At 41.7% G+C, this 12,197-nt stretch overlaps 1 protein-coding gene across 2 annotated transcripts in view; it reads left to right on the top strand.

Annotated features, from left to right (window-relative positions):
• Positions 1-12,197, top strand: part of ATP8A2 (ATPase phospholipid transporting 8A2) — a 576,493-nt gene that overhangs the window by 449,140 nt on the left and 115,156 nt on the right. For both annotated transcript variants that reach the window (XM_075265950.1, XM_075265949.1), the window contains one exon: positions 1,662-1,769. In XM_075265950.1, coding sequence (XP_075122051.1) covers positions 1,662-1,769 — 108 coding nt within the window. The remainder of the gene's footprint in view (positions 1-1,661; positions 1,770-12,197) is intronic.

Here is a 12,197-nt window from a genome sequence, read left to right as displayed (position 1 = left end):
GTTTGAACATACTCTAAGGCTGAGTTCACACGGGGCATTTTGGTCAGGATTTTGAGGCCGTATTCACCTCAAAATCCTGACCAAAAAGATGGGTCCCATTGAAATCATGGGAGCTGGTCAGGTCTTTTTTTCCGGGAGCCGTTTGTTCCGGCTCCTGAAAAAAAGAACGGACATGCTTATGCTTCAGGTCGATTCGCCTCGCGAATCCACCTGAAGATACACCCTCCTCCTGACTAGGCCCATTCATTGGGCCTAATCCAGAGCGGAGTTTGCGATGCACCGGCATCCATTCGCGGCTACCCGTTTTTTGGTCTGGAAATTGGGACCAAAAAACCCTGTGTGATCTCAGCCTAAAAATGTAATTTAAAGGGGTTGTCCAGTTTAAGATCAATATTGAGAGACCCATGTTATTGTAAAAGTTGTGCAATTTTCCAATATACTTTTTGTATCAATTCCTCCTGGTTTTTGAGATCTCTGGTTGCTGTCATTCATTCTGCTTCCTGCCGGTGGATAAAAATAAGTCCATGGTCATGTGATATACAGTCCATGGTCATGTGATATACAGTCCATGGTCATGTGATATACAGTCCATGGTCATGTGATATACAGTCCATTGTCATGTGATGCACACAGGTGGCAGCTCTTTACATCACATCTCAATAATTAGACATCTGCCTGGTAATGAGCTGTGCACCTGTGTGTTCATCACATGACCATGAACTGTATGTCACATGACAATGGACTGTATGTCACATGACAATGGACTGTGTATCACATGACAGTGGACTGTGTATCACATGACAATGGACTGTATATCACATGACCATGGACTGTACATAACATGATAATGGACGGATTTGAAGTAAACAGAATAAATGACAGCAAGAAGAGATCTAGAAAACCAGGAGGAATTGATACAGAAAGTATATTGGAAAATTGTACAATTTTGAATTATACAAACAATAATATTTGTCCCTTAATATTGGTCTGCAATTGGACAATCCCTTTAAGGAGTAATTTTGAATACAGTTATATACTTTGAATTCATAATATATTTTTTTAGAAATGAAAGTGTTTGTATGGTTTGTTTGTTTTTCCAAAAACAGCGTCACTCTATGGGCTGTGTTCGTTAATGCAGCACAGCTCTATTCACCTGGATGAGACTGAGCTACAGAACCATCCCTAGTCGATAGATTCTTTGAAGAAGCAGCCATGTTTTTTAATCTCATGTGAGCATGAAAACTTAAAAACTAGCTTTCTATTTACCCAAAGCCTGTCAATAGTGTCAGGTATAGTTTAGGGTCCATTCACATGGAGTAATGTGCCGCGTGATGTGGCACGTATACGGCGTGTGAGACTTTCCGTGATTTTGCGGCTGTAAAATAACGCGGCGTATACGATCCAGGCTCCCATTGAAATCAATGGGAGCTTTTACGGCGCGCAAAGTCTCACACGCCGTATACGTGCCACATCACGCGGCACGTTACTCCGTGTGAATGGACCCTTAGTCGAAGCACAAATTCAGTCTAAGTGTCCCTGGGGAGCACGGCTTGTCAGATGAGTTTAGTTTTACCATGTCTCTGTTTTTGTGTATTTCATGTCTATGTTATTGTGGATATGATGACAAACATAATAAAAATGAATTATTCTTCATCTTATAGTTCAGCCATCTGGCGGTCTGGGGGAGCATGCTCATGTGGCTGGTCTTCTTCGGTGCTTATTCCACTATTTGGCCTATAATCCCCATTGCACCAGATATGCTTGGACAGGTCAGTGACGTCATCTATTCTTTCATATGCCAACTATGTATAATCTAAGATATTCATAAACACAAAACTAAAGCCCCCACCCTATACATGTTCAACATAGATCTGTAATACGGCTGGGTTCAGACCTTGGACTCAGGCCGCATAGAAACTAAAGATTAGTGTTGAGCAAATAGTATTCGAAACTATTTGTCGAATTCTTCGCTCCCATAGGAATGCGTGGAAGTGGCTGAACACCAAGGGGTTAAGTGCTGTGAAGATTTGACGGCCACTAACACGCATTCCTATTGGAGCGAGGTATTCGTATCTACTATTCGCTCAACATTACTAAATATCATTCATTGTATAAATCACAAAAAAATTCAGTTTTCCTGTTCGGAATTAAACCCACACAATTTCATGCTTTTTAGTGTTGCAAACTCTTTTTACCCATAGGGAATGATCAAAGTCATACTGTGGGCCCTTGTATCCTTGGGATTGGCCCACTGGATGAGCCTGAATCTTTCCCTAACTTGCCTCGCTCTCACTAGCCACATTCACACTAGCCACATAGTTGCCAACTGTCCTGAATTTTTGCCAAGTCCCAGAAAATTCAGCTCAAAAGGGGGATGTAGTGTATGAAGCTACCGCCCAAAGTGGAAAGGCCTCTCTGGTTTAGAGGTGTGTACTGGTGGGTGCAAGAGGGGCAGGACTGAAAGGTTTTGTTTTTCTATGAACATAACCATTAAGTTTGAAAACAATTAAAATTAAACAAAACATTTAAATAATGAAACCTTTTGCAGAGTTTTATAGATTTTCTCTGACCATCTCAGTGGTGACATCTGTTGTCTTGATCAGTTGCCAATGGATATGACCATGAATGCAGGAACTTTTTATGGTCTGGTACCCCTTTCAGCAAAAGTCCGCAAGAAAATAATCGCTTACACAGTAAGCTGGTGTAAGCGGCCATTTTCTTGTGGCCCAGGCATGCGTAGTCGGCTCTGCCCAAGGCCTGAGGCCTAGAAGATTGAACAATGAAGCAGCAAAATGGAGAGATCGTCTGCAAACACTCCGTAGCCTTTAAAGTCTTCAAGCTTTATTCCATCACATTAAAATAGACAGCATACAAAAGTGCAAGACACAAAAGTCAGGAAACACACATAGTGGATTTAAAAGAATCGCTGACGCGTTTCGAGGTTTCTCAACCTCTTAGTCATAGCTAGAAGATTGAAACCCAGGACGGAAGAAGACATAGGGAGAGGATGTTCCAGAAGAAGATAGAGGCATCGCTGGAGAGTTCTCTCGCAGCATTGGGGATGCCCCCTAGTGCTGTTTGAGCGCTGGGGACCACCCCCAGTGCTGCGAGAGAACTAATTGGCATAACAAAAAAAATACCGAATGGCGGCGCGGAGAAGACAGCTACAGGTAGGAGAAGAATAGCCTTTCTTAAGGGTATTCCTACGTGTTAGGGAGAAAAAAAAGGATATCCAATGATAAAATCCCTTTAAAGTTGGTCAATATGGGCTACATCTACAACTAAAATAAGAGCCTCTGTTTTCGTATAGAGCATAGGTTTGTGCTAATATGGCATTTTCCTTATTACTACATATACCTTTTATATAGCAGTTTTTTATACTTAGCGAAAGGTGTTTTCAACGATAAATCTTCTATTTGTATTTTTGGATACAAAATGTAAATTTTGCAGAAGCGCCCGTAACCTATAATAACCTATCATATGGACTAACTGGAGGATTTGCTGCCATGGATTAGAATGTATTAATTGTAAACCGTAAAAATGATCTGTCCTCAGAAATGTAGATGTAAATAGGTCATAATGGCATTCGTCAGCCGCTCCTCCATAATTACCGTCTACAGCTAGTTCATTAATTTTCTCATTTCTCTGGTAAGATAACATTGCTCCAGTGTCTTTTCATGGAGGATTATTAACGTCATTGTAGAGAGGTGATACAACCGGCATTGAATGTAATTACATGAATGTCCACGTTTCCCACAAGGAATTAATTGTCCTGAACTAATACACTGTATCATTGTGACTGACACTTGTTCCTCTGATGTACCTTCAGCGTAATCCCTGGTCATTTTACTTTCAGCAGGCAATGCATGTTAAAGGGGTTCTCCGAGATTTTAACATCCATGGCCTGTTCTTAAGGTTGCAATACCCATGAGCTGAATGTTGGCTGAACCTGCAATTCCTGCAGGACCAAGCGACCATCTAAGAGGATGTCCTAACTTTCTCCCAATACCAGATATGGGGCGAAAGAAGGATTTTGACATGATTCTGATTCTTTGTTCTTATAGTCGGTAAGTCCCTGCAGGTGTCTGGCAGCAACTTATTCCTTTGGATAACCTATTTATACTGATATACAGAGATATCTCTATATACGTTACATAGGGATAGTACCAGGGTTGGCTCCAGGTTTGTGTGGGCCCTGGGCAACAGAACTTCAATGGGCCCCTTTGCAACGCAACTCATGCAGTAGTAGTGTGTTCCTCTAAAAACATGCGTCCATATGCCCCACACAATGTAACAACTCCCTTATTATGCACCACACACTATAATTTTCTTCTTATGCCCCCACGCAGTATAATATCCCATTATTATGCCCCACAAAGGATAGTAACACCCTTATTAAGCCCTATACAGTAAAATGACCTCCTTATTATGTCATACTCAGTATAATTTTCTTCTTATCCCCCCACACCTTATAATAGCCCCTAATTATGCCCTCATACAGGATAATACCCCATATTACGCTCCATACAGTATAATGACCCCCTTACTAAGCCCCATTCAGTATTATGGCCCCATTGTGCCCCCATACAGTATATGACTGTTCCCACCATCTGCATCATAAAGTTTTGCAGGGTCCCAGGAAGGGAGCAGTGAGTAAGGATTGTATACTCACTGCTCCTAAATCCCTGAACTCCCTGTCCCTTCTCTCTGCTCCAGCACACATAACCCTGTCAGTACAAGAGCAGGGAAGGGGCAGAGAGTCCGGGGAGCTAACAGCAATGAGAAGTGAGGAAATTTGCACTTACTGTTTTCTCCTAATACCAGTGAGGTTAGCACTTGGGTCTGTATTAATGGAAGTGCTCATTGGAGAAGCTGAGTGGAGTTCCCCACTGATGAGGGCTCCGAGCCTTGCCCAGGTTTGCCGGGCGCTGGTGCCAGCCTTGAAAGAGGACTAAATCACCGACTATCAAAATCTTCGATATGGGCCTAGTTGTCTTTACTGAGGTAGAACCAGGTGTAATACAGGCAGCCTACAGGCAGAGGGCAGAATTTAGAATGTGGAGCGTAACATACTTTTTCTTTAAGACGAGAACTTTGCACGGTTTTGCTGATTTTAGACGCCTTGGACTGTGGCAGGTTTTTTTTCTTTTTTTTCAGTGTATTGAAAAGATCAACTTTTGACAGGTGTTCTTTGTAACCTGAGAATATTCAAGAACACAAAGTTAATGGGATTAATTTCTATTTGACTAAAGGCACAATAAATGTCAGCCTGGAGCGTATTAGTGTCCTATCTGCGGCTGTATCTGTGTGATAGAAGTAATAGCTACAGATTTGTTACCTGTAATTTTTTCTATTAACTGTAAAAAAATGATCATTAAATCCTAAAAAAAAAGAAATGAGAAGATATCTCTGATAACATTCAATGGATAACAAGGTTTCTCCTGCTGGAAACCTAAACAGTCATCTGTAACTTAAGGGAGAACCTGACAGCCAGTGTTTAATTTCTCTGAAGCGCCCCCACAGACAAAATATAGCATTGCCTAATGAAATAGAATAAATGTCATTGGATCAAATAAAATTGAGGTATCATACGCAGTGGCGAAGCAAAACTCTTGTGGGCCACGATGCAAACTTTTGTCCGGGGCCCCCTACCCCCTCCCTACAGTGAATTCTTGATAGTGACTAGGCTTGAGCCGATCTTGAGATTTCAGGATCGTTTTTAAAATCTGATTTTCAATAATTTTCCAGCCGATCGCGATCAGGAAATTTGCTCGATCGCCAATCGGGATCCGATCTTTCCCAATCGCTCAACTCTATTTAGGAGTTTACGTATTCTGGGGTTGAGCCGATCTTGAGATTTCAGGATCGTTTTTAAAATCCGATTTTCGATCATTTTCAAGCCGATCCCGATCGCAATCGTGAAACTTGCTTGACGGCCAATTGGGATCCGATCTTTCCCGATCGCTCAACCCTAATAATGACGGTTACAGGAGATGCAGCAGTATCTCAGATACCTGAAAGGGGTGCAGCTATAGTACCCACAACCAAGAATACGGTGAGTGAACAGTGCCCGGCATTACAGGGAGCTGTGTGCTGATCAGGGTCCTAACAGTCCTAGGATCTACAGGGTCCCAACAGTCTAAGAGATGTAAAAGATCAGTGGAAGGTTCCTTTCCATTAACAATATGTATAGCGGTTGGGGAAACAGGCTTTCCCTGACTGCTGTAATGGTGATTCGGGGCCCCAGCCATCTCCAGCTGGCCGCGGGCCCTGTACCCCTTTGGGCCCGGTCGCGGTCATTATGCCACTAATCGTATGCATACTTTCCAACTTTCCCAGAACATCCAGGAGGCTCCCATAAAAACAGGTCCCAGTAATGCAGGAAAATCTCTAAAGCCAGCGGGATACTCCCTCATCCACTGGTCTAGATGGCCTTTTATATGTGAAATGGGTACTTTTTGTGCAGATCAGGTTTCCAAACTTGGGACATGACTAGCACATTGCATGTCCATCTCACAAAAAATGGGGTAAATCATGTGCGAAAAGAGGACATGGACTTTGCCCAGAAATTTTCACCAGAACCTTACAACGTTGGCAAGTACAATCATATGTTAGCAGATCCATAATACTGACCTGTAGGAAATCTCTGTTATCGTATCAGATTCTATCCTCTATACGGTGACACTGGGGCAGAATTAGGTCCATTTTCTATATTGTTTTACCTACATTGTTCTTTGATTCCTGGTGGTATAGCCCTTTAAGCTGCTTCGATGGTTTACTTTCTGGCACATCCTACGCAAGGTCTTCGATACTGAGATATGTCTACACTTCTACGAAATAGAAATCTCATGTCTTTATAGAGGGCATATAAGGTTAGCTTCCAGCGCTAAACAATCTCTGAAATACAAATATGGATCTAAGCATTCTGCAAGCAGGAATTGTTGTGATGTGAAGGCATACTTGTGGTTTTGGGTCTTCGGAGCAGCTGCTATCCCCACAATGTAGCACGGGGTTCCAGACAGTTCCTAAGACGCGCGGCACTCGCTTTTCATTGGTCATTAGTGGTATATATTTTACTTTAATTCCCACAGTAACTTTATACGTTTGGCAGTAAAACGAGAGTAATATGACAACGCCAAAAGAAATGCAATGTACTAAAAACCTTAGAAACTATTAGATGTTATCTCCTTATTGTATTGTCAGAATATAGCGTATCATTATGCTTGGACTATCCAACATAAGTCTTATAATGACACGGGTAGATCTTATCACTGCAGCCTTCCTCATACTGGACAGAATCTACAACAGTTCCTGAGAAAACGCCGCCGTGCCGAGATAAACATTTGTTTTCTATTTCATTTTTTTGCAAAAATATTTTTTCCTTTTCTTTTTGCGCGGGGCAAATTCAGCTTTTATGTGGGAAAGAATTGAAAGGAATACATTCTGACTTTGGAATAACCATTTCGGACTGTATTAGACTGAAGGACACGCTGTTTTGACATGGGTAAGTAATTCATACATTTGCAGGAGGAATAACAGAGGAATTATCAGAAATTTTGAGTGTAAATAGTTACCCCAGAATTGTATTTAGTGTCAGAAAAGCTCACAGATCTTCTCTAAAAAAAAATTTCCAGAAAAGTCTAAATTGATAATAATAATAATTAATAATAATATAATAATAAATTTTATTTATATAGAGCCAGCACTGTACAACTTGGATATAGTTCTAGTGGGAATGTTGGCATTTGTCCGTACCTAATCGAGTAATCTAAAGAAAAACTCATCAGAATATAGTAATGTATATGGCCACTTATGGAGATACAAAAATTAAGATGGTCAACTTTATTTAGGTCATTTAATAATAATATATCCAAAGCACTGATGAATTAAAAATTACCATTTAATATAAACCCCTTAAAAACAGGACTAATCAAGTACAAAAAGTGAGGAGACCACAATGGTAAAAAACACTACCAATATGAAGCAACAGCGGGTAATAGGACAACGTCACAGGATACAAGTGCATATTGTTTCAGTCTTACCCCATCAGACGTCACCTAAGTACACCTAAGTTCCCCTGTGCTCACCCTAGGAAATTTTCCCTGCGGACCCCAAAAACTCCCTCCCTTACAAGGGCAGTACCAAGCTGTAACCTTACAAATACTGAACCCAAAAGCCTACGAGTTTCAAGGTTTCATCAGGGGACCTTTCTACTCTAGTATTCAAAATATGTCTGAAAACTTGAGGGGTAATAGCGCCTCTCAGGTATATATAACCATGGCACAGTGGTGCATAGGTATAGCAAACTCCTAATAATAGGAGTGAAGGGAGCAAAGCAGTCCAACATGATAAAAACTGATGATCCCCATGGTGCACACAGCTATTGCCGAATTCTCACGGGGGAGGGGAGGGGGGGTTGCCCTCAACACTCAAGGTAACTGGTTTTCAGGCAGACAACAGATTCAACATGCTAGCCTTCAGAAACAACAGGCTCAGCCCCAGAATTGCATCTCACGGATTGCAGTGCGTAAAGACTAGATACACAAAAAGCAGTGCCAAAAGGACATTGACCAACACACAGCCAACACACAACCATGCTCGGCCCATCACTGAGAACCATTGCCTCCCCGCAAGAAGTCATCGGTCTATTCAGTGCACTACACATCATAAAATGCACAATATAAAGCATAAAGCACAAGCAAACCTACACAACAATTATACAGGCCAATACCGGGTAATATTACAGCAGAGCTGTCATTAAGAGTGTTGACAAGGATGAGAAGCAGCCGCAGGGCAGTCAGGATGGATGTAAATAAATAATTTGGGGAAGAAAAAAGCTATAATCACCTATTGCTGTTGCTGTGTTGTCCGCTTCCACCCCTTTTCTATCATGTGAATGGGCTCTAGAAGCCGCAAGGCCTCGGCGGTCAGAGATCCCTCACATATGTCACATGTTCTTTACTGGCAAGTGCTTAGGCCACTATTTGGACTCGTGAACCTTAAATCTTCTGATACTCAAAATCCTGGAAAACCTCTTTAAGGCTAAGGCCCCTCGTAGAAGGCTGCAGCAAAAAAAAAAACTGTGTCGAAACACATTGCGTTTTTTCCTGCAGTGCTTATCACAGATAGCATGCAGAGGTAACCTTATTGGACTTTCTTCTGGCAGCATGAGAGATATACATGCTACTCGAGTGTCCGGGAGTTCTCCTTTTTTTTCTGCACATTGTTAGGACATACAACAACGTTATAGGTGTCTGACCTTTGGGACCTTCTCAAATCCTGATTGTGAAGGTAAATGAACACTGCAACTCTTTTATTATTTCTCCCTGTCCAGTGATACTTTCTGACACTTGTCTGAACAGCCACAAGCCTCTTTTGCTTCATCTGCCCTGGGAGTAAGGGAACCGTGGCACCTTCAGATCCTTTTACTGCACAGCAATGACCCAACCACCTAACACACAGCAAGAGATTGTGATTGGGCCACAGACGCCTCATTCTCAAGATAAGTAGGGTTTCCAGAGATTGATCATAAAGTCACAAATCCCAGAGTTATGTCCTAACTATATGCAATCAGAAAACCCCTTTAACACAATCGATAATGAAATGACTCTGCTGACCTTGTCTTGGTCTACACGGTAAAGCTAAAACTTGTTCTACACAAGACAGGAAATGGAGGAATATTATCTCTGCATTACTGCTGCTGTATCTACATTAGTGGCCAGTGCGAGAACTTCAATTTTAATATATTTAGTCACATTTTAAGTAAAATTGCTAAAATTATGATTAAAATGATATATTTTTTGATGATACAGCCCCTTTTGAAATTAGTAAAAATATGTGCACGTATTATATAAGACAGTATGCGCCTTGTGCTGCTTTTCTTGCAAGGCTCTTAGATAAGGAGAGCTGTATCCCTGGAATCTACTTAGAAATGTTAGTAACTATGTGTTTACGCCTACGTTCTGCAGAGCCGTCTTATAGGAAGTATGGTGACTGTGTGCGCCTTGTATAGGATTATTTAGTTAATTATTCCAGGAACTGGTCATTTCCAGGTTACTGATTCAAGGGGGAAAAAAACAAACAGTGTGGGCAGCGAATTCCGGACCCAAACGCCTTACGTTCTCAACAGGCCTATTCTTCAACATAACCTAGCATTTATTATGATGGATGCAAACAACGACCCTGCCTTCTGTGTGTGTGTAGGCCGAGGGAATAACATTACACTTATAGGGAACAGGCCTGTTCATGTGTCCAGTGGGCTGAATCGTCGCCTTTGTTACCCGAGGCCCAGAAACACCACAACGCAATCACGAGCTGGTTACTTTGGAAGACGCTGAGGTTTTTTTTCCCTCCTTTCGTTTGCATCAGAAAAAAAAAAGTGCAAATTACATGTGTTTTAAGGAGATAAGGTTACAGCTCTGCACTGTTCTAATGGAAAATATATGACAGCTGAGACCGGCCATTGTCTGATTGGCAAAGTCAGGACCAAATTCCTGCGCTGATACGTTTCAAGGGGCTCTGTTCACTTCGCATTTACGTCAGTTATTGTTATTTTATTAGGGTCTGTTTTCAGGTCACACAATGTGAGCGGCGATTTACCACAGCGTTCGCCAGACACATTAAAACCACATTAACTCGAAGCTCATGGGTCCCAATGCGAATTCTATTGTAGACCCCACTAAATAAAGTATTGCAGTCTTATATGTGAAAGCACCAGGGCCCAGATACGCTATATGATATAGTACAGGGCCCAGATACGCTATATGATATAGTACAGGGCCCAGATACGCTATATGATATAGTACAGGGCCCAGATACGCTATATGATATAGTACAGGGCCCAGATACGCTATATGATATAGTACAGGGCCCAGATACGCTATATGATATAGTACAGGGCCCAGATACACTATATGATATAGTATAGGGCCCAGATACACTATATGACATAGTACAGCACCACTTTATAGAGGGCCATTGCATTTAGGAAAAAAATCCATCCATAATATGGCATCTGGGAGGGCTTAGCGCAATTTTTGAGGGGTGGATTTATATAGAATAAGACGAAAAACAACCTAGGTATATCTTTATATTACATTGAAGATATACTGGGGTACAATATAACCATATACAGTAGATTTCTATGCCAATAGGACCAGAAGATAACGATCACCGCGCTTCTCCAGATATAACATGCTATTATTCTTTATTGAAGTCCAATGAGACACGACGCGTTTCGGGCTTCTGCCTTTTCTCAAGTGTAATGAACTCCTTACATCGAGCTGGTTATACGGTGCCCATAGATTTCTGTGGGCACCATACAACTTGGAGATTATACTGGGCTGTTATATGGTAGTATACATAAGACCTACTGACTCCAAAAAGGCAACTGAACCCACCGATCGGGGCAGAATTGGCTGCATATCTTATGTGATAGATCATAGGATTAGTTATGATGAATCTTTATCACGTCTGATCATTTGCCCCACAGAGGGAAAAACCTATCTGGTGGTGGTTTATTTTTCTACACCCATTGGTGACACTGGCACACTTGGCTGAGCCTGCATGAGCATCGGGGAGTTACAAGAAATATCTATCAGCTGAATGCGCGTTGAGCTGACAGCTATTCAATCCTAAAACTGGGGTTGTGCATAAAATGTCATGGACACCATTATATTGTCTAACAGAATGGCTGGATTGTACCACCTATGGCATATGATCTGAACGGGACCGCTAGAAAAGATGGAACACAAGTTTTGACTCCAACCACAGCAAGGTCCACAAGGTCCAGTCTGAATTATTTCACTATTTATACTCCTGTTGAGCATTTAAAGACTCCTCTGAATTTTTGAGTTTATAGATGATCCACAGATGGGAGGCAGCGCCCTAAACACACCACTGTTATTATTTTATGGTTCCAAAGATAGCGGTACTTTCAGATACGTTCCACCATTCAGTATCTTTGTAGAGTAGAGGAGGACCACTCACTTGACAGTACTTTTTTGTATTTTTAAGTGGGCGGTCTCTACCATTTAGCGTTATACGTAGACAGTGGGGACTGCCCACTTGACTGTACACTTCTATAGTTGGCTGAAAGTAATGACACTGATATCTGTGGAACTGGGCAATCTCCACAAACATAGTGAATTCCGGACCGTTGCAGCAGTCTATCAGAATATCAACCTCAAAAATTCACG

This window comes from Leptodactylus fuscus, chromosome 2 (genome assembly GCF_031893055.1).
Source record: "Leptodactylus fuscus isolate aLepFus1 chromosome 2, aLepFus1.hap2, whole genome shotgun sequence".
NCBI classification, from domain to species: domain Eukaryota; kingdom Metazoa; phylum Chordata; class Amphibia; order Anura; family Leptodactylidae; genus Leptodactylus; species Leptodactylus fuscus.
The sequence above is the reverse complement of the archived record's forward strand: the minus strand, read 5'-3'. Positions and strand labels throughout refer to the sequence as shown.